Source organism: Nicotiana tabacum, chromosome 19 (genome assembly GCF_000715075.1).
Source record: "Nicotiana tabacum cultivar K326 chromosome 19, ASM71507v2, whole genome shotgun sequence".
NCBI lineage: Eukaryota > Viridiplantae > Streptophyta > Magnoliopsida > Solanales > Solanaceae > Nicotiana > Nicotiana tabacum.
This window is the reverse complement of record NC_134098.1, coordinates 91835875-91858487: the sequence shown is the minus strand read 5'-3', so window position 1 is coordinate 91858487 and position 22613 is coordinate 91835875. Positions and strand designations below refer to the sequence as shown.

At 34.0% G+C, this 22613-nt stretch overlaps 2 protein-coding genes and 1 long non-coding RNA gene across 8 annotated transcripts; 1 reads left to right on the top strand and 2 right to left on the bottom strand.

The window, feature by feature from the left end:
* Positions 1 to 1501: 1501 nt before the first annotated feature.
* Positions 1502 to 6525, bottom strand: LOC107797718 (telomere repeat-binding factor 1). Of its 6 annotated transcripts, none has more exons than XM_016620635.2 (8): positions 6366 to 6524; positions 5449 to 5580; positions 5061 to 5242; positions 4688 to 4905; positions 4294 to 4378; positions 3085 to 3168; positions 2577 to 2930; positions 1502 to 1769 (listed from the first exon to the last, which is right to left on the bottom strand). In XM_016620635.2, exons 3-8 carry the CDS (start codon positions 5208 to 5210, stop codon positions 1755 to 1757), a joined length of 906 nt encoding a protein of 301 aa, XP_016476121.2. In that variant the 5' UTR covers positions 5211 to 5242; positions 5449 to 5580; positions 6366 to 6524; the 3' UTR covers positions 1502 to 1754. The 6 variants fall into 6 exon arrangements, with proteins under 6 accessions (XP_016476121.2, XP_016476122.2, XP_016476125.2 ...); XM_016620636.2 differs by lacking the exon at positions 6366 to 6524 and adding an exon at positions 6220 to 6351; XM_016620639.2 differs by lacking the exon at positions 5449 to 5580 and having other exon boundaries at positions 6366 to 6525.
* A 6519-nt stretch (positions 6526 to 13044) lies between these two features.
* On the bottom strand, positions 13045 to 15012 carry LOC107797711 (uncharacterized). The gene is made up of 3 exons (XR_012703192.1): positions 14750 to 15012; positions 14485 to 14647; positions 13045 to 13288 (listed from the first exon to the last, which is right to left on the bottom strand). It is a non-coding gene; the product is annotated as an uncharacterized LOC107797711 (long non-coding RNA).
* Positions 15013 to 16162: 1150 nt separating this feature from the next.
* Positions 16163 to 21355, top strand: LOC107797710 (nucleobase-ascorbate transporter 4-like). The gene is made up of 14 exons (XM_016620622.2): positions 16163 to 16441; positions 16982 to 17079; positions 17325 to 17501; positions 17604 to 17704; positions 17802 to 17877; positions 18038 to 18097; positions 18483 to 18667; positions 19215 to 19311; positions 19573 to 19659; positions 19762 to 19820; positions 20065 to 20156; positions 20339 to 20416; positions 20560 to 20720; positions 20842 to 21355. The coding sequence occupies exons 1-14, from the start codon at positions 16348 to 16350 to the stop codon at positions 21058 to 21060; spliced, it is 1584 nt and encodes a 527-aa protein (XP_016476108.1). The 5' UTR covers positions 16163 to 16347; the 3' UTR covers positions 21061 to 21355.
* The last annotated feature ends 1258 nt before the right edge of the window (positions 21356 to 22613 follow it).

The window sequence follows — 22613 nt, the reverse complement described above, 5'->3', positions numbered from 1 at the left end:
TGCCCCTCTACTATTATAAATAGGCCTTATTTACCCTCCGTTTAATTTTTCTATCAAAAATATCCTTACCGTTATACATTAGGTTCATATTTACCCCTTAAACGTTAAAAAGGGTTACATTTGCCCTTCGTTATACTTTAGGATCATATTTACCCCTCTCCCCCCTCCCTTACTCTTCAAAAAGGGTTACATTTGCCCTTCGTTATACTTTCTTGACATCTTTAGCCTTACAATTATTCCCTACATTTACCCTTATCCGGTAGATCGCCATGTCCCACTTTTGTTTTCCTACATGGGGCCTATGTAGATTTCTTTTTCTTCCAATTTAAATATGGTTACCTATTTAAGATAATTTAACCCGCCCACCCAATTTAAATAAGACACACTAAGATAAATGAAAATCATAATTCCCAATTCCCAATCCCCACCCACACCCCCACACACCCCACACACCCACACCCCACACCCCACACCCTCCCCCACTCGTCCATCTCTCTTTTCCGGATCAGCTCCATGTTTTTCAGAGAGCGAGAAAATTTTGGACAATGAGTGAACGAAACTATAGTGTTATCTCTAATTGATTTATTTAATTATTTCATCTTTGTATATGTTAATTTGTTTTCCTTTAATACTTAGGAGTTAGGAGACATGAATCACTCAAGGATGTTTTGAAGTATTTGTAGAGATACAACTCTGTAAAGTCTAAAGTGGGTCAATTGACCATGATTGATTCACGAAAAGCAATTTTCTGATACGGCATTTATGAAGATTGTGTGAAATACAATAGTTATAGCAGCGGCAACATATTGGCAAACAATAACTTTGAACTCAAAATCACTAATCTAATACAACTCACAATTATTGCAGTAACCAAAGTAAATTACAAGAAGTTGCACAACAATGGAGTTAATGAAGTCTTATTTAAATTGGATGGGCGGGTTAAATTATCTTAAATAGGTGACCATATTTAAATTGGAAGAAAAAGAAATCCACATAGGCGCCATGTAGGAAAACAAAGGTGGGACATGGCGATCTACCGAATGAGGGTAAATATAGGGTATAATTGTAAGAATAAATATTTCAAGAAAGTATAACGAAGGACAAATGTAACCCTTTTTGAAGAGTAAAGGAGTAAATATGATCTTAAAGTATAACTAAGGACAAATGTAACCCATTTTAACGTGTAAGGGTAAATATGAACCTAATGTATAACTGTAAGGATATTTTTGATAGAAAACGTAAACGGAGGGTAAATAAGGCCTATTTATGATAGTAGAGGGGCAAATCAGACCCTTATCCGTTTGCATTTCAACACACACTACCAGATACTGTTTCTGATTGTGACACTGATTTCAGAATTCAGGCTTCTTGACTCACTGGAACATGAAATTCATATATATTGTCAATTCTTGGTTTCATTAGTTCAGATCTTGTGGGAGGCCCTAAGACTAGAAAACTAGGTGAATTCAACCCTGTTTCCGTCCACTGAGTACAGTTCACAAATCACAAGTCTGAAACTATATAATTTCCCTGAAGGTTTCTCATGTTCTGCTGGTGAAGAGGGGGAATGAATATGTAATATGCTACATTTCGAAAGGCTTTACTATCACTAACACTGGATTATACATTTCCACAACTTTTTACCATATTTACAAGCCAACAAGCGAGTTGGCTACGATTTGAAAAATAAGAAACTGGAAGAGCATCCAACAAAGCTCTATGTGACATATCGAGCCTCGACTCTGGAAGATCCATCAAGCACGTATCATCTGCACATTTACAGAGACAGAAACAGTAAGAGCAGGATAGGGGATGCTTAGTGATAATGCCCTAACATATTAGCAAGAATATAACATTTTTGCATGGAGACAACTCAACTACCTTGCGAAAATTATGGATTTAAAAAAAAAAAAAAAAAAAAAAGAGAACAAGATAAGAAATCCAATATCGATCTCATATGGCAAAAGTAGGAATGCGCTCTCTTCCTCAAAAGATTAAAAAAAAACTCCACAAAGTGCAGACACATTCATTAGTTCCAAGCATCTCTCATGAAAAATAAGGACAAAACAATTCACTGTTTATATGTGCCTGTAGCTTCCTAATTCTTCATTAATATACAGGTTTGACTAGGTGCAGAGGCTCTCAACTACAGACTAGTTAAGATTTAATAGATGTTACATTATCAAAATGCATTGACTAAGAAACTGGGGTCATAGTCCTGGGGAATATAACACCAGTTCTTGTAGTAAGATAGTCTCAGATTCCTAGTTGTTCTGCAGAGATCAACTAAATGTTTTGTCTAAAATAGAGAGAATTCGGCAGCAACTTCTATTAATTAGATTAGAGAAATATCATAGTCGTAAAGCGGAAGGTCAACCAAAGAATACAAAAAGTTAATTAAAGTTCATTGAGGGGTCTCAAGCAGTGATCCTAGACATTGAATAAAATAACACCAAAGGATAAAGGATAAATTCTCTCACCTACAAGGAAAAGAAAGAAAAGAAAGGGGGACGGGGGGAATGGTAGATGCAATCAAGAAAAAACAAGTAACTGAACTGATACTACAAATATCGTACCATCCTTGGAATGCTTCTCCCTTGTAGTGTTTTCATTGCAGCTTTTGCAAAGGCTTGTGCAGCTTCGGCTTCAGCCTCAGCAGCCTCAGCCACTCTAGCAGCCTCCTCAGCTTCTTCTATGGCTGCTTCTGCTTCTGCAACAGCTTGTGCAGCAGAAGCTGCTGCCTCTTGAAGTGTCATACTCCTCATCGTAGCTAACTCTAAATCTACTTGAGCCTTAGTAGTACGCATGTTCATATCATCCCGATCAACCCTATTCGAGATCCTCTGCCCGCTTTCCAAGAGAGGAATGGAAGGCATTCTTCTTCTATCAGATAATGCTGACATCGGTGCTATTCTATACTTTCGCTTCACCTACAAAAAAATAAACATACTTACTATCATAATCAGAATGAATTGAACTACTGATCATCATTCATGAATTTGAATCCACGAGTTCGTACTGGCTTCACACTCTAAGAGGGCAAGATAAACAACAATTTAAGTGTGATGCAAAACTGAATATCACCTTGATAAGTCTCCCAGTTGCAGTTAAATACTTCAGTTTCGCTGAAAGTAGCCTTTTAAAGTTTGGAGGTGCCCAGTATTGATCCTACAAGATATCAAAAGTACTGAGTATAATAGACTGATAGATGTCGCGATAATTTATAACTTCTGCTAAGAATTGAGATTTCATGAAAGTTGACAGTTATGCATTATCTAAAGTTTATCACATGGCGCCTTACTTTGGAGCCAATCTCTTAACGTAGAGAAGTAAGATATAGAACCATCAGATTAATGTTACAATCATAGAAGGTAACATTCAGTTCATACTAAACAGGATGCTAAACCACGGCCCATCTATACTTTAAAATTATTTGACAAAATTAGACTCGTACAATTCTATGCAGTTGATCTACTGTTGTGAGTGCCAATAGTCATCAACAACAACAACAACAACAACAACAACCCAATAAAATCCCACTAATAGGGTCTGGGGAGGGTAGTGTGTACGCAGACCTTACCCCTACCCCGAAGGAGTAGAGAGGTTGTTTCCGAAAGACCCTCGGCTCAAAAAAAAGAAAAAGACAAAAGGACAAAAAGGAGACAATGTTAGTATCACAACAGCAATAATAGGAAAAATAGGAACACCATGAAATTCAGAAGAAAGATGTAAAGCAAAGGGAGACAATATTAGTATCACCACAACAATTATAAGAAAAATAGGAACACCATGAAATCTAGAAGAAAGATACAAAGCAAAAGCGATAGCTAGTAAATAGGACCTACACTGAAAAGCGAAATAGTAAGACACAACATTGCCACTAGCTATCTTAGACAAAAACCCTACATGGCTAGTCCCAATAGTCAGATGCTTAAAAAACTTGTGTCACGCCACACATAAAGAATAAACGACTGCACATGGAAAAAGCCAAATACTATAATTAATGAGTTTCAAGAAAAGCTCATACTTAGTAAGAACTAAGAAGCGCAAACCGCAAACACCATTCAGAACGTTATTGGTTGCACAACAAGCAAGATTTCAAAATTCCAAAACATGTTAGACGCCCTAAGTAAGAGCATTGTGCATTATAACTAGGCAATACTGCTCTAAATTCCGAAACATACAAATGTGGTTAATCCCGCCATAGCCCCAGTGCCCTTTATCGCTTAGCTAATAGTCCGTCGTGCGAGTGTCTTATTTTTCGCACATTAAACTCAACAAGAAGATGAGTACCTCTATGTATGTAGCTATAGTAGTCTTGTTGGAACCACCTGGCTCCTTCAAGTTGCTTATAGCCTCCATTATAAGATTATCCAACCTATAATAGTAGCAAAGCAGCACCACTTTAAGATGTCGTCTTTCCAGCAAGAAAAATAAGACCCAAAAAGATGGAACTTAACAAACTTATGAAAAGGCTAGGACAACTTTTAGCCATCTACCATCGTCGGAATGCTAAAAACTAAACAAGAATTGTTACTTGGACATAACATGTGTAGAATGTGAAAATAATTAAAACTACCAAAATTTGAGATCATGCAGAAGCCAAGATTTAACTATATTCGTTAGCACAAGCAAATGTAGAAGGCTACAATAGTCATGCTGTAACAGGTAATGAGCAAGGTTTGACCTTATGATAGATCTTTTTGACCCACCAATCTGTGGAGAACCACTAGAAGTAGTAGCTAGCCTTGCTTCAACAATTTCCTCATCACTTTGAGCCTCAATGATAAGAGCTAAAGAATTCTCATCCTGTTTACGAGTTTGATTCATTCCTTTGAGAGCCAGCCTTGCTTTCTCTCTAGAACCCCAGCCATTTGCCATCACACTCATGTTCCTCCACTTGTCCTGAACAGCATCAACAAAGACAAATTAACATTTCATGCATAAATAAATAGCTAAGAAAAAATTAAGTTATGTAACGTTCATCGACTCAAATGACACTAGAGCTTCCTCTCACCAAAAGAGAATTTTGTCCTAAAAGAAAAGGAGGGAAATTCGACCTTTAGATCTACATTTGAACGCAAGCACAACACTCCGCTAAATTCTGGGTCCTTTAGGATCGTCCGCCATTTTCCTGGTCCATGCTTCCGGACCCCTGCTTTAAGAGCAGCTTCTTCTTCTGGAGTCCACTTCTGTTTAGGAGCACCCATCCAAGTATTTAGAAATTAGCCTTCAGAACAACCTGATCAGAAAACCATAAAAATGTGTCAAAAACACAGAAGAAGATGATGGACAATAAGTAAGATGCAGAATGGAATTATATATCTGGACAAGCAACATAAACTCACATAAGCAAAACTAAGCTATTAACGACAGTCTAGTACAAAACATGGAAACTGCCTCAAAAGAAATATGTAATTGGTGCCGGAGAAGATACACCATACTCACTCATGCCTCTTATAACACATTTGCATTCAGATCACCTAATTCCATGCACAAAGCTATTGTTCCAGAGTCATGACCACTCCCAACAGGCATGAGCGGTAATCATTCAGCAAAGGCGTTAATATTATAAAATTCCTGAAATTGAAAAATGGAATTCAAGGAGCAAATAGCTTGTCTTCGAAAAGTTCTTCAAGTGTTTAACGTGAATCTTTCACTTTATGTTGTGCATTGCTCTGAATACCTCAAGCTAATTCCTTTTGCGCACGCTTAACAAATCCTATTATAGCTTTAAATACAGGCAAATCAATCATAAAAACAAACATGGCCTATACAATATTAGAATCATTCCAATAGAAAATTTCGAGTAAAACCAAGCATCTGCTTAATTACATTGCAGTCCCTTGTGAATCCTAAATTTCAACAGATTATTTTTTTGGCTGAAGAACAAACTTAACATGTACAAGCTTTAATCCCTAAGGTCTTGATCAAAAAAAAAAAATTCAAATAAATTTCAACAGAAATCTAGTTCATGAATATAAATTATGATCACAAGATGAACCACGTGTTCTAGCGAAATCAAATGATTGCAGAAACATTTGAACATAAAAATTCATAAAAGCATCATTTTTAGGCCAAATTATGGAAAATCACAAGCATAAAGAGGATAAATTTTCATAAAGATATCATCTTTTTACTGAATTTCGGAGAATCACAAACAGAAACCCTAGTTTTAGCCGATATATTCAGGAGGTTAAAATTTCACAAATATATTACCTTCAAGCTGAATTATGGAAAATCACAAATCGAAACCCTAGTTTAGCCAATAAACTAGGAATTGTCAAAAGAAAATTACAACTCAATTAGAAAAAAAAATGATCGAAAGAGAGGAAATTGAAGAACAGAATGAGATCGAGAATTACCAAAGAGGATCTGCAGAAAAGAATGATAAAAGCCTAAGAATTTGAATTTCCCTTTTTATATATTTTCTATAATAACTTTTCTCGTAGACGTAATGTTCTCTCTCTCTCTTTTGTTTTTTTGTTTTTCTTTTCTGTAATGTTACACTCCTTTTCTCTTTTTCTTTTTTCCTAATGACTACTACTTTTTTTTAAAAGCTTCATACATTACATTTTCCAAATTACATCATATTTGCCCCAGCGTATTTGATTTTATATCGGCATGTGCATAAGCTATTTGTATTTTCCTCTCTCGTCTTGTTTGATATATTCGTCCTGCTATTTTTTTGGACTTATTTCATTAGTGTTCTTTTTTTTAGTTATAAGGATTTATATATGAAAATTAAATATATATTATTTAGTCAAATCTTCCAAAAATATGTTGTCGGTCAATGATCATATATACAAGATGATAACACCGCAATAACAACAAAAAGTCAAGTGAAGTCACACAAGTGAGTTGCAAGGAAAGATGATAACATAAACAAAAGTATTTCATAATACAACGTTAGCCTTTCAAAAGAGTCCACGAACCCATACTTAGCTAAAGCGTATGTGACTTTGTTAGCTTCCTTATTTATATATATATATATATATAGTGTTGTGACACTGATGATGACCTTTATAATTTTTATTCCCAATATAAAGGTATGAATATCAAGAGTGGTTTGGTAAGAGGTATTAGAAAAAATAATGCAATCATTAGCTTTATGCATTACTAATACATTATTTGGTACATTTTTTCAACTTGTGTATAACAAATACTTGTATTAGTTATACATCATACTTGGTATTATCCTATGTATAAGTAATGCATAGAAAACCATGGCATTAGTAATACCAAGGCTACTAATGCACGCATTAGATTGGTTAAAGACAAAATTATACTTAAAATCCCTTAAAGCTTGAGAATATGGAGGGCATTTTTGTAAACAACTATTTTTCTTAAAAATTATGCAATGCATTATAATTTTAATGCACCACACCAAAAAGTAGATAAAGAATAATATCTGCATAACTAATACTTGCATTACTAACTCGTGTATTATTAATCCATGCATTACTAATACACCTTATTCCGCACTATTCTTATACACCCTACCAAACGACCCCCCAATGTCTTAACGAATGATAGTATTATAAAACTCCTAAGAGTTATCAAAGAGCCTGAATTAAGATCTCAAATATTAGACAAATTACCTACAACTTCATAAGTAGGTAACAAAATAGAAGAAATACCCTCTACAGAGATTCCAACTATTCTGTCTCGAAAAGGACCCTTTATAATGTTTGATATAAAGAAAATGATTAGAGAAAAATCATTACCTGATAGACTTACTACTGTCCAGGATTTAAATATTGAGATTAATAATATCAAAAGAGAAATCTCTGATTTAAAGGCTTCAAATGTAGCCTTAGACAAAAAGAGTTTTTAAATTAGAAAACTCTAATCTTGAAGAAGAATTCGATGTTGATATTACTGAAAAAGCAGACGATGAGAAAACGTCAGCAGATAAATTATTAGGAACCACTAATTATGCAGAAGATGAATTATTACAAAAACTCCATTATTTTACTACTCAAAAGCTTTTAATAAAAATATCTCTTTTAATTGACTATAATTTCAAAAAAGAATTTGTTGCTTTATTTTATAGTGGAGCAGACTTAAGTTGTATAAAAGAAGGAGTAATACCTTCTAGATATTTTCATAAAACCACACACAGATTAAAAAATGTTAGTGGTGGCCAAATGGGTATTTCTTATAAATTACCTAAAGCTTTTATATTTTAAGACAATGTTTGTATTCCTGAAAGCTTTGTTTTGGTAAAAGATATCCATTAGGATGATATATTAGGGGTAACATCCTTTCATAAAATAATGCATCCTATTCAAAGATTTTTGAATGAGATAATTTTCAAAAATATTTCTTCTAGAGTTCAACAAATTGATTTTTTAAAAAATAAAATTTGTTCTCTTACTATTGAACAGGATTTGAAAAATCCTAAGTTAATTAATAAAATTGATTTGTTACAAAATTAATTTTCATTACAAATATGTGGTGATTATTCGAACCAATTTTGGAATAGAAAAAAATATGTTGTGAGTCTTCCTTATGAAGAAGACTTCTCTGAGGGTAATATCCCTACAAAGGCTAGGCTTTGTCAAATGAATTCCAATTATTTAGAATTATGTAAAAAAGAAATAGATTCCTTACAACAAAAGGGTTTAATAAGACTCTCAAAGTCCAAATAGTCTTGTACTGTTTTTTATGTTAATAAACATGCGGAACAAGAGAGATGTGTTCCAAGATTAGTTATCAATTATAAACCCCTTAATAAAGTTTTAAAATAGATTAGATATCACATCCCTAATAAAAAGAATTTATTAGATAGATTACATGATGCAATTATATTTTTCAAATTTGATTTAAAATCTGGATATTGACAAATTCAAATATCTGATACTGATAAGTATAAAACTGCTTTTAATGTCCCTATGGGTCAATATGAGTGGAATGTTATGCCTTTTGGTTTAAAAGATGCCATTTCTGAATTTCAAAAAATTATGAATGATATTTTCATATCTTATACAAAATTTATAATTGTTTATATAGATGATATATGGGTATTTTCAAAAAATATTGAATTACATTTCAAGCATCTTGATTTATTTAGAAAAATTATAATTCAGAATGGATTAGTTATATCTAAACCAAAAATGGCTCTTTTTCAAATAAATATCAGATTTCTTGGACATAATATTGAAAAAGGAAGAATTATTCCTATTAATAGAAGTATTAAATTTGTTTCTAAATTTCCTGATATAATTACTGATAAAATTCAACTTCAAAGAATTTTAGGAAGTTTAAATTATATCTCCCCTTTTATATGTGATATTGCTAAAGATACTGCTATTCTTTATGATAGATTGAAAAAGAATCCAAAACCATGGACTGATAGTCATATAGAATCAGTCAAAAGAATTAAATAGAAGGTTAATAATCTTCCATGTTTAACTCTTGCCAACCCAAGTTAGGCAAAGATAGTAGAAACTAATGCGTCTAATATTGGTTATGGGAAAATATTAAAACAATACTCTCCAATTGATAAGAGAGAGTATCTTGTTCAATTTTATTCGGAAAATGGAATAACTCCCAAAAAAATTATGCTACTGTAGCTAAAGAAATACTTGCTATAGTAAAATGTGTTATGAAATTCGAGACTGATTTACATAATCAGAAGTTCTTAATAAGAACTGATTGCCAAGCAGCTAAATTTATCTTTAATAAAGATTTTAAACATGATGTGTCAAAATAAATGTTTGCAAGATGGCAAGCACTATTAGCTCCTTTTGATTTTGATATAATTTACAAAAAAGGATCAGATAATAGTCTTCCTGATTTTCTCACGAGAGAATATCTAACCTAGTCATTTTTTAAAAATAAATTATGCAGATAATGAGGCCACAGTTTAAGTCTTCCCGAGGAAGAGAAAGAGAAGCACCTTCATACGAAAGAGGAAAGATTATAGCCCAAATGGGAAATCAACAGTTAATAAATACTTATATTGCAAGTTCTTCAGGGATAAATACAAATCATCCCATGTATAAATAATTCATGGATTTTATGAAATCCAAGCAAGGTAATACCTCCAATCCTTCATATTCCTTAGCATTAATAGAGGATAGTCATGAAACAGTTGAGGTTTATAACCAGAATAAAAAGGAAGAGTTAATAACTCTACTCGAATATTCTAATCTAAAATGGAAAGAAAATCCTTGGCAACTTATGACAAGGTATTTTGATACAGCATCATATGCTACACTTTCATACAAGTATAGAATGCATTATGAACTTGCTTTAACTTCGGTAGGGTCAGTTGAAATTCAACACTTTTATCCGGCTAATACAAAAAGAGTTTATAACTTCTCAAAAATTATAGTGAAAAGAATTATAGTTCCAGAGGAATGAGGAATTAGCACTTTTAAATAAAGGGATTATATCCATCAAGAACAAAAAATGCGAATGAAGTTTAATTATTGGGACTATGTGAAAGGTTTTAATAAAATCCTTTTACACGAAAATACTAATAGAAAGCATTCTTGGTTTATCAAGCTTTGTTCAAATATATATGTACAACAAATCCCAAATTGGTTTTATAATTGGTGGATATTATATGGTCCATCTATAGAAGTACTGCCAGAACAATTCAAGAGTTTATATACTCAATGGGTAGAAATATCTCCTAAAATAATTAGTTTTCAAAAAGAAGATATCTTCTTCCCAGGAATGGCTACAATATATTTCTTTATAGAATTCTCTATCCCCTCGATAATGAAATGGGATATAAAAGTTAATAATACAGCAGAATGATTCTCTTGTCTGAACAGAGTTTTTTTTATACAAAATTCTGGACCAAATTACTCCAAAAGACCCCAAGGCAAATTATATGGCCAAGATATTTTGGATAATATTCAGCAAATATTGGATGGATACAATATCCAAAAGGAAGATAATACAAGAATTTTAGAAGATTTAAGTCCTTTTAAACAATTAGCCAGACAGCTACAAATGAAGAAAGGAACAATGACAAAATCAGGAATGGTGGCTTCTTATATGCATAGATCCCGCAAATATGCTGCTAATTCGTGGGTGCCTATTCTTCGATCCAAACTGGTGATTCACCGCATTCCCTTCTCTAGTCAGGAATGGAGTCAGGGATGCCCAACTCAAGATAAGTCCTAAGGTTCTGTTAAAGTATCCTTAATAGCATCTCTTTCTCTAGAATCCTGGCTTGTAGATCTTTGGCGAATCAACAGGGGTTCTTTCGTAATTAGGTTGTTCTCCGAACCTTGTTTGTTACTGAGCTGGGTAACTCAAACCCTATCCCCTTCCTTTCTTAATAGTAGATAGATGTAGAGCTGGAGACTCCCTCGATAGGGCATCTCAATCTGGCTCTCAATCTATCGTGTAAGGAACGAAGACCATAGGCATAGGGTAATAGCTCCTTACTTGTAATTGAGATAGGGGCTCGTTCGATACAAGTATTTCGTTTCGATCTCCTCCCTCTCTTCTTTCTATAAAGAATTCTCAAAAAAGGAGTCAACCTGTCTAAACTTCTCTACAAAAGTCTTCCCCTCGCTGCTGGTCTTTAAACTTGCAACTGCTATCTAAGTCTAAGACAAGAAATTTTTCTTACTCTTAAGTTTGATCTTTCGCTAGGAGCCTTAGCAAGAATGGTTGGAACCGGTCTGACCTATGAGACTACTCGAAAGGAGGCTTCCTACCAGCACTAGAGTGGGATAAGTAAACCTTGCCTTAGGTCAATCCCTTCCCCTACTCGGGCAAGCAACAGACCTTTTTTAACAACCTCTTATGATTGATTCACCGCGTTGAGAATTTCCTTGAGTATATATATATATGCTCGAGTTTCATTCTTACTTTTATCTCATAGAGAAGCGCGTTGAGAATTTCCTTGAGTATATATATATATGCTCGAGTTTCATTCTTACTTTTATCTCATAGAGAAGCGCGTTGAGAATTTCCTTGAGTCAATTTCATTATTTAAAGGTTTTGCAACTTTAATTCCTACTATGTACCAGCCTAACATTTCAGCCTGCATGTCAGTATTTAGTAGCTTTAGTTATGACAATTGTTTTTGGTTATGGCAAGTTTTAATACTATATAACACACACATATATAGATAGATAAAATGACATAATTGTTCTGAACTATAGCAATGTGTCATCTAGTCTAGTGCAAAAGGAAAAAAAAACAGTGTATTTTGATATAAAGGTATTACATCATAACCAATTATCGATCTCCATGTCAGAGAAGCTAAAAAAGATTGATTTTTCCAATCCGATTACTTCTATTAGTCCATGACCACTCTAATTCTTATGTCTGATAATAGGGGTATTCCGGTCAATTAAAAAACATTTAATTTTCTCTTGTTATATATTTCAGTACTAGCCACAAGTTCCTTGTATTCTAACAATATTGCTAACGGTGAATTTTGGAAGACTATAGATTTGGATAATGTGACTAGGGCGGAGCTGGAACATGAATTACGGGTTATGCCGAACCTCCAAACCGTATATTTGTTTTAAAAAATTCATCGAACAAGTACGATTTATTAATCTAGAACCTAGTAACTTGAAGATTAGATTCTCGAACCCATAAACTTCAAATCCTGGTTTCACCTCTTACGTAACTTGGGATGATAGAAAGAACAGAGTAGATGTCAAGAGTTCCAAGTTCCAACAACTCAAAAATGAAATTGAAATTCTTTACTAGAGATTCTAACATCTGTTCATAAGAACAAAAATACGCGATTTTACTTTACCAAAGTTAACTTTTTGCCAAGAAAGCGAGCAAATGACTATGTATCACCCACGAACAGATGAGCGCTGCTTACATTTTACGTATAACCATACCATATGATGCAAGAAATTGGCTGTATCCAAATTAGCTCAACATGATCAAAAAAATTAGTAGAGGAGCGTTTTCACATTCTCTACGCTAACTTCACCTTCCCATAATTTATTATACCACAACATTAGTGCATAAAAGTTAAACTCATGTCGATTCTATCACGCTCTATTGACCATGACAATAAGATCTCTTAAAATAACACATGACCTACAATTTGGTGAATAGACACACTTGCATTGAATGTCTTGAGCTATATGGAATTAACTCGATCATATATATTCTCAAATGGAGGTCCAAAATATTTATAAAGAACAAGGCACAAAAAGGAAAAGGCTAGATCCTGTGATCCACAGAGGACCATATATACTAGCTAGTGCATGTCATTTTGATTCACAACTCCGTAGGTTATCAAAAGCACGCATCTAAGAGGCAGCAACAGCACACAGCAGCCAGACTGCAAAAACAATATCAACAAAAAATCGATTAGTTTTCTCTGTCTTCTGAAAATAGAAAGAGTTACGAGGGAAATTAATGTGTTAGCCTGCTAGGTACACTGAATGGTAAAATTAATGAAGACACATGCAACAACGCTAAACATATATATTAAGATTACAATTTATTAGCTATTGTTAGACTAGAAACAACATATAGATCGATTCAGATACTGTAGTACTTTAGAATAATCCTATTAGCCAAAAAAATAAAAATACGTAGCAGATAAGTTCAAATCGTTCAATCTTCCACCATTGTCATTGGCAGAATTCCTCATCCACAGGCTAGACAGCAGCTCTCTTGCCCGGGGATTATATTCCATGCAAAGAGTGGAGTCAGGGGGATTTTAAGATAAAGAGATTTGAAAACTTGCAAGAATGCTAACATCTGAGATTTAAACTTATAACCTAAAGTAATTTTTTTACCATCTTTGTCACGAAACTAGAAACTTCCTAATATCAAGGGTCGTTTACCTATATATATATATATATATATATATATATATATATATATATAGATATATTTATACATAGTATAATTTTTGGACAAAGGATCTTCGATACATATATATAGCTCCACCCCTATTTATTGTTGGACGTCCAAGCGGTGGCAGATAAAGCTCCGAGGCAGTGGGTTCATCCGAACTTGGTATTTCGACGCATCATAGATATATATGTGAATTTTCACTATAACTTCAACAAATATTATATGAACCATATAATGTTACTATGAACCTTAAAAGTCGAACACATCAATTTTAATTCCTAGATATGTCTAACTTTCTTAGATCCAAATCCAGAAAAATGTAAGATCACACATATCCAGTCCATGCAAGCCAACGAACAAGATGACGCGGACACGCAAGACGACAACCGGCGCGGATGTAGTGTAGTATCAATAGGTTCAACTGAACTCATAACTTTTGACGCGGAGTAAAATTTTATATGTAAAAATTTATTAAAATTACAAAAATAATAGATATGAACCCATAACTTTAAAAATATAATGAGTTCAAACCTAAAAACTTTAAAAGTTGAACCCACAAGATTTAAATCCTAGATCCGCTTCTGACAATCGAGTTGCATCATGCATGCATGCACAAACGTAAGAATTAATATTCAGATAGGAGGGAGTATGGGGGGAGGGGCATATATGTACCAGCCAGTCATGACGCCGGTGGTGGCAGATGAGTTCTTTTGAGGGGGCGGAGCCGCGTACTGAGGGGCCCCGTACGGCGGAGGAGGATAACCTTGTGGTTGTGGAGGATAACCTTGTGGGTATCCCTGAGGAGGATACCCATATGCATCCTTTGGTGGATATCCTATTTATTTATTTTCACATCCATATATATTCCATTAGATGCAATATATTTCCGAGAATATCATAAAGAACACAACAAACAATATTAAAGAAAATTTGTTACCTTGAGGGGGAGGGACACCAACTGGAGGAGGTTGATTGTAATAACTCATGATCAATTTATTGGATATAGATCTGTTGTTCGAATTATATGGTTTCAATATTCAAAGATTTTCTGTTCTTTGAGAGATATATAATGCAAAACTATTTGCTCGATCTTAGTCTGATCTAGAATATGTCAACCGATCCCTGTGTAAGATTCAAGATTTCATATTTGATTAATTTTCCGTATGGTCAAAATCCTAACAGATAGAGAAACCCATCATGTTTGTTTATGAAAACTAATTAGTTAGTTGATCACTTAAACTGTCAGTTTTTCTTTTATAGAAAATCAATTCTTTAAGTTCGTGGATTTTTCAACCGAAATAAATGCAAAACTAATTATTTTTCATTTATTAAAAAATAAAGCTATTTCCCTATTCAAACGAAACCTAAGACCACATGATCCACTACTGTAGGGTCCCTTTCTTTAATTCTTTTAACATTCAAATCATTTCTGCAGTGTTATTTTATTTAATTAACTTCACTTAGGAGTATAGTAATGCATAGTAAGTTTCAAATTCAGATAAAAAGAAAATAATGATAGAATTTGACGGTAAGTAACAATGTAAGATATATATATCTAAGTAAGACTCACCAAAGAACAGCTTTTCAATTCCCCGTGTTTTCAAAACTATATTAAATGCAACGGCTGTTCTTTTTTCTTTAACAAGGACTTCTAATGTATTTTTATAAATTCTAATAACGTTTAGAAATTAGTCATGACAAAGCCACCAACGATTCATCAATAACAATTCAGTTGGATTAACAGTAATTAATTAATCATTAAACTGGAAACTCGTGATAACGTGGGTCGAATAATTACGTATGTCCGATTGGCCATTAATTTAAACGTATGCAAATCAGTTGCTTGAGAGTTTAAAACTACTTTTCTTATAATCCGTAGTCCAAAGAGATGTTAGGCATACGTTTTCTTAGCTAAAGAAAGGGATTTAAGCTACATAAGATAATTATGTAAATTCTTATTAAATGTAATTTATTCGGTGATAGAAATTAGTTACTACTATCAGTATCAATTAGTATTTCTCATTAAAATTTATTTTTATTTACCTTGCATATGACCTTAATAGTGTATTATATATATATATATATATATATATATATATATATATATTAATCCATTTTCTGGAGGTGGAGTGTTAGTTAGGCTTATGTTCTAACCTCTAACGACCCCTAACACAGAGTTTCTTGGGGTAGCTGATCACTTTTCAGAGAATAAACAGACAGAGGGTCTACATCAACTTCTAAAAGATGGTTGGCTTTTAGTCTCAACGATCGCTAACTAACCATATCTATCGTTTCCAATTCTTCGTTTTTTCCCCTTTTTTCTTCTTCCTCGTTCATTACTTAACGTTGTTTCTTCTTCCTAATCTTCGCCATGCAAATTAAGCCCTCTTCTTTTGCTTCAAGTTTTAAAGTTTCTCCTATAAATTTAGTACACTTAAAAAAGACATTATTACTAGCTTTACCCTTTAATTGCATGGTGTATATATTTATGTAAAAAGAAGAGTTGGATTGCAAGTCTTATAGAGTGGTGGAAAGATGACAGCAGGGAAAGGAGATGAATTAGTGCCTCATCCGGTGAAAGATCAACTTCCCGGAGTAGACTACTGTGTTAACAGCAATCCTTCTTGGGGTAAGTACTTTACACACACATTTCGTAATTAATTACTTAATCACATTCATATCAATTCACATTTCACTGGAGTGGTAAATATTTGGCTCTGCTTGCTGACGTGGAAAACCATCTTAGCATTTTAGCTGATTTGACATGCCTAATTGACTTTTCGGTCAAGTTAAGACTTAAGAATTCTCTAACAAAATTTATTTTCTGAGTAACCAGTTATAAGTTGTGTGATTTTAAAGCGACAAAAGTTAGCCTAGTGATTTTTGTAGGAAAAAAATGGAAGTTAGAAGATTTTGAAGTGACAAAAATTAGTTTAATGACTTCTGCGAAAAAAAAATCATAAGTTGAATGATCATTTGAGAAATTGATTCAGGAATGTTTAGTTGAGTTCTTTCTTATAATTCCCGAATTACCTCACCAAGTCTGGGGTTTCCTCCTCTGTTTGATCATATATTGCTAAATTAATTAAACAGTCGCCCCTATAAAATTAACTATTGACTGCTTGAAGTATGGAAGCTAAATTCTGAGTTCCTAGTTTAAATGATGCAGCTGAGGCAGTTATACTGGGTTTTCAACACTATTTAGTCATGCTTGGCACTACTGTCATCATCCCTACCATCATTGTCCCTCAAATGGGTGGTGGCAATGTAAGTATCTTTTTAAAAATTGTATCTTAAGTTTTATGATTGCTGTATAATCTTGGTTTGAGATGAGCTTTAAATAAAGCAACTGGTCAATGAGAATTCATATAGTTTTTTTTGGGATTGATGCATAGTAGTAGTACTTGTTGTTGTATCTTTGTTATCAATTGTAAGTGTTACGTGTCCTATTTTATTTGACTATTGAAAGTTCAGGGAATTAGTGTATACTTACAACAGTTTATGTCTTCTAGGTGGAGAAAGCTGAAGTGATACAAACTTTGCTATTTGTTGCTGGGTTGAATACTCTTTTGCAATCTTGGTTTGGAACCCGGCTTCCAGTGGTGATAGGTGGATCATTCAGATTCATAACTCCAGCCGTTTTTATTGCATTATCCAACAGATACAATACATACCTTGACCCTCGTGAGGTTGGAGTACTCGAATTGCTCGCTTCAGTTTTGTGTTTTGAGCATTAATTTTTGCCTCAAAAAATAAATTGCTTTGATCATAGCATCATTTGCTTTCTTCAGAGGTTTAAACAATCGATGAGAGGAATGCAGGGGGCTCTGATGATAGCGTCCGTTCTTCCCATATTAGCTGGCTTTTTTGGAGTTTGGAGAATTGTTACAAGGTGGTCATTTTGCAGAATTATTCTCTTTGCAGCATTGTATTACTAGTTATTCTGTTGAACAGAAGGTTTAATTCCAGTTGTTTGACAATATATGTAGGTTCCTGTCTCCGCTTTCCAAGGCTCCATTGGTGTTGCTTCTTGGCATTGGGCTATATCAACAAGGTTTTCCACTTGTAAGAACTCCGGTTGTTCCTTACTACTATCTTCTATCTCCTCTTCGAATGAGCTAGATAAACAAACCTGAAGTTGGCCGTGAACATATATATTTACTTCCATTCCTTTCAACATTGGTTTACTGAGTTATAATTTATTTATGTTGATCGGTGATGGCAGCTGGCACAATGTGTTGAAATTGGACTTCCAGAGTTAATTCTACTTATATTGTTGTCACAAGTAAGCCTTATTCTTAATATTTATTGGGTTTGGTCTTGAGATGCATGTATTATCTGCACCTATTAATGTTGGTAATCACTGAGACCTGATATAAATGCCTTTCACCCTTCGACGGGAAGCCTTGTTTTCTTTATTGTCTTCATTTGTGTTTTACTACTATCTTTTTTTTAGTGGGAAAGTTGCATAACAAGATAGGAGAATCATACGCTAAATGAACAAAGGAAATCAAATAAAAAGTGCTAGCAGGGTAACTTTTGATTCTCTGCTTAGATCCACTGTATAAGGATTAAGCAGCAGAAGAATGATATGGAGATCAATTTGTGCTGATATTGGTTTTTCCATTTTGGTCTTTTAATACTGTGTGTTTTAACAAATGTTTGTGCAGTTTATTCCTCATATGTGGAAATTGAAGCAACCCTTATTTGAGCGATTCGCTGTCCTGTTATCAGTTGGAATAGTGTGGGCATTTGCAGCCCTTCTCACAGTAGCAGGTGCATACAAGAACAGACCCCTACAGACTCAGTTCAGTTGCCGAGTTGATCGCTCAGGGCTCGTTAGTGGAGCTTCATGGTGTGTTCACACTAATATTTTCACTTATACGTAGTCACTTCTCTATTTATTCATTAAGCATGTTAAAAATGGAGCTCATGGATATTTTATGATCAAAATCTCTTATACTTGCCGTTAACAGTATCATTTTGGTACAAATTACACTTCAAAGTAATTATATTTCTATAGGAATTATCTGCTTCAGTTGAGATTGGCATTAGCAAGTCCACGCCTCTGGCCGCAGTACCTAACAAATAGTCCCCTTGTGGCAAGAATCATGCCAAAGCATAGCTTCATCTAATTAACTTCATTTTTATTTCACATCAGCCACTTGATACTGTAATAATTATGAGAGGAAATAGTAGTAGGCTTGACTGTAATACTGATATCGTCCGATATCAAACAATTTTTGGCAATCTGTTACTTTATTGTGAACGTCTGTCTCAAATTTTTTACACTGCTTCTCTATCATAAAGTGACAATGTCTGGCAGTTAAAGAATATCTGATCTAATTTCCAATGTTTATATAGGTTTTGCTCTCAAGAACTCTTGTTTTCTGGAAATGCAGGATAAGATTTCCTTACCCATTGCAATGGGGTACTCCCAATGTTGATGCTGGAGACGTCTTTCTGATGTTGGCTGCAGCTTTTGTTTCTCTCATTGAGGTGTATATCCAGTTGCAAATGTTTAGGCTAATATTTGATGTAGTTGCTGACTTGATTCGGTTTTTCCTCTCACAAGTAAAACTTATGAAAACCTAACATTTTATCCAGTAATTCAACTACTGATTTATTACTATGTTGTGAGATGCATGATTCTAGTTGAATTTATTAAGGTTTTGGGTATTGTAAATTTTTAAGGCTGAACATCGTCATGTATGTTGACATTGTCCTTCTGAAAAACAGTTTCCGTATCTCTTTTGACAGTCTACTGGAGGATTTATTGCTGCTGCAAGATATGGAAGTGCAACATATTGCCCAGCTTCAGTTCTGAGCCGTGGTGCTGGATGGCTGGTAGGTGAACTTACAACGATGATATTCTCACCAACGACGGGTTCTTTCTCTCAATCAATAATTCTATGTTGAAACTAAAATTTCTTTTTTGTTGGTGTCCAGGGGTTAGGTATGTTGCTCAATGGTTTATGGGGAACCGGCAGTGGAGCTACCGTATCAGTGTAATACATATATCTGCCTTAGAAATGCTTAAAGTAGGCTATTTAGTTTGTTCAATATCTCATGCTACTTTTAAAATCAAGGGCACAATCAAGGCTAAGATGTGAGGAGTATTATACTCTAAGTAGTTAATGTTTTCCAATAATGTAGTAGTCTCTGGATATCAAACTCCAAAAAATGCATCTGCAGATACCTTTTTGTAACCTGACTATGCGTTCTAATGCTTTTCTATTATGAACTGTGAAGTGAAAATGTAGGTCTTTTGGCATTGACACGAGTTGGAAGCAGAAGGGTAATTCAAATCTCTGCAGCATTTATGCTTTTCTTTTCTGTGTTAGGTGAGATATTCTCTACAAAGATCAAATTCATTGTATTATATAGCTGATCTTGGTACTTGCTTATATGTTCTATTGTTTTGAAATGTATAATTCTCTTTCTTCTTTTAAGTGATTGCCATCTTTTGACTATCGTAAATTTATCATAAATAAGTAATGGCTGCCCTCTCTTTGACCGAAAACAGGAAAATTTGGAGCTATTCTTGCTTCAATACCTCTACCGATCATTGGAGCTTTATATTGCGTCTTGTTTGCCCTCATGTGTATGTGATTTTCTCATTTTAAAAACACATACAATTTCTGCTACTAACTTTGAAATTGTCCGGTTCTCTTAACTGACAAAATGCTCCTATTCCCTATATAAAGTCTTTGATCACTTATGTTAGTGTTTGATTGGATGAGGCAGCTGCTGCTGGTTTTGATTTACTACAGTTCTGCAACCTGAACAGCTACAGGACTAAGTTCATATTAGGTTTCTCAATCTACATGGGCCTTTCTGTGCCACAGTACTTCAACGGTTATGTCATAACCACTGGTCGCGGTCCAGTTCAATCTGGCTCTGCCACGGTTAGTACATTTATCAAAGTCATTAATCTCTCCTTTATCAGCATTTCAATTTGATACAACAGGCATTTTTTGGCATTGAAGAATTGAATAAAAACTTATTTAGCCTTTATCCTATGTGCAGTTTGACCAAATTATGCAAGTGATCTTCACTTCCCCCGCTGCAGTGGCAGGAATTATAGCATACTTCTTAGACATCACTCTCGCGCGCAGGCATCCCTTAACTAGGAAAGACAGTGGAAGGCATTGGTGGGCTAAGTTCAAGTACTATGGCCGAGATCCGAGGAGTGAAGAGTTCTACTCTCTCCCTTATGGTCTCTCCAAGTACTTTCCTTCAGTATGACACACTGATATTTAGAAATTTGTCGAAATATATACTCGAACAAAGAAAGGAAAGGAAGTATGACCTTTGATTAATCTAATCCCCTACTGTTGTTGAGAACTATTCTGATTACTGAGAGCAGTTATTTTAGTAAAAGGGTAAAAGTTCAACAAGATATATATGCTATATTGCTTAATTCAACTTACTGATGAAATACGGGACTTGGTTGCTATTATTTGATGCCTTAGTTTGATGTACATTGTCTGGTGTTGTAATAAGATAATATGCTTCTATTTCAAGCAGAATAAATTATACATTATAGTTTTCAGCTGGTTTAACGACTGCATGCATGTCTTTTCAACTTTAATCGCTAAACTTTAAAAAAAAAAAATAGGGTCCAGAATCGGCTATATGTCACTTGCCTCTCATCATTGTTTATACATAAATTGCCAGCATTTTGGGCTTGAATACATAACAATGTGAATTCTTCTTGTTCAATTCAAATTCAACATTCTTGATTTCCCTTTCTTGTTGACTTTTCCAAAAGAAAGAGGTATCCTGCTAGATTGGTATAGGTGAAATCCTAAGATTTCAAATTTGTGATATTGAATTCAGAATTTAACATGTTTGACAATATACAGTAGACTACAACTCCAATCCCTGTTGATATTCGTAGACAATAATAATATTTATTATTATTATAGGAAAAAGTGGAGATGCAATTGCAAAATGATTAGGGAATTCCTTCAAATTTGACAATCACTAGTCAATTTGTCCGCGCTTCGCACGATCATGATAAATCTAAATAATCTTTTTTCAATATAAAAAATATTAAGAATATTTTACCCTTCAAATACTAAAGGATTAGGGTTTTTCATCTTCTAGAGAAACTTGATTTTGTATAATATATGGTTGAAACTATAACTTTTCTATTTTTTCTTAAAATCTTTTGTTTCTTTATCCACATTTGGCCTCCGCACTCGTATCGAAAGCTCTCACTAATTAGACTCACGCCACATAAAAATTTATTAAAGAAGAAAGGTGTTTTACCAGAATTTTGTTCCATTCTTAATGTTTAAACTTGTGATCTTTAATTAACAGTGAAAGTTTTTTTATTGATCTTACCAAGATCTTTGGTGATGACTTAGGACGTCTTGGTTGCATCACAAAGAAGACAAAAATATCAAGGGATTATTGACCCAAAAGAAAAGAGAAAAGAAAGGGGATGAGTTGACAAAATAGGGGGGGTGGGCTTCAGTGATTGCAAATCAAATAAGTAAGTAAATGGAATGAAAAGCTCAGAGGTGATGTTCGTACGGAGTACTTCGCTAAACGACAACTTTGTTATATATACACGGATCTTTTACGATCACATTTGAGTATACTGTTTTGGGTCCCCATTTTTCATACCACGTGGCATCAGCTAATCCTTGAATTCCTTTCTTACAGTATTATTATTCTCTCAGAATTTATGATCTAATTACTCCATACCACCGTCTTTTGTCAACAAGTTATTTATTTATTTTATTCAATAAATAGGATATTTTCTAATTGTATCATTTTTACATAACCAT

What these genes read in the sequence shown, in the direction of transcription:
- LOC107797718 (XM_016620639.2), bottom strand. Translation starts at nt 5,210, where the DNA reads ATGGGTGCTCCTAAACAGAAGTGGACTCCAGAAGAAGAAGCTGCTCTT. An exon ending in GTTCAAATGTAGATCTAAAG is followed by an intron (nt 4,906 to 5,060) that starts GTCGAATTTCCC and finishes GATGCTGTTCAG; the next exon opens with GACAAGTGGAGGAACATGAG. An exon ending in TCAAAAAGATCTATCATAAG is followed by an intron (nt 4,379 to 4,687) that starts GTCAAACCTTGC and finishes CTACTATTATAG; the next exon opens with GTTGGATAATCTTATAATGG.
- LOC107797710 (XM_016620622.2), top strand. Translation starts at nt 16,348, where the DNA reads ATGACAGCAGGGAAAGGAGATGAATTAGTGCCTCATCCGGTGAAAGAT. An exon ending in TAACAGCAATCCTTCTTGGG is followed by an intron (nt 16,442 to 16,981) that starts GTAAGTACTTTA and finishes TAAATGATGCAG; the next exon opens with CTGAGGCAGTTATACTGGGT. An exon ending in AGTGGAGCTACCGTATCAGT is followed by an intron (nt 19,821 to 20,064) that starts GTAATACATATA and finishes TGAACTGTGAAG; the next exon opens with TGAAAATGTAGGTCTTTTGG.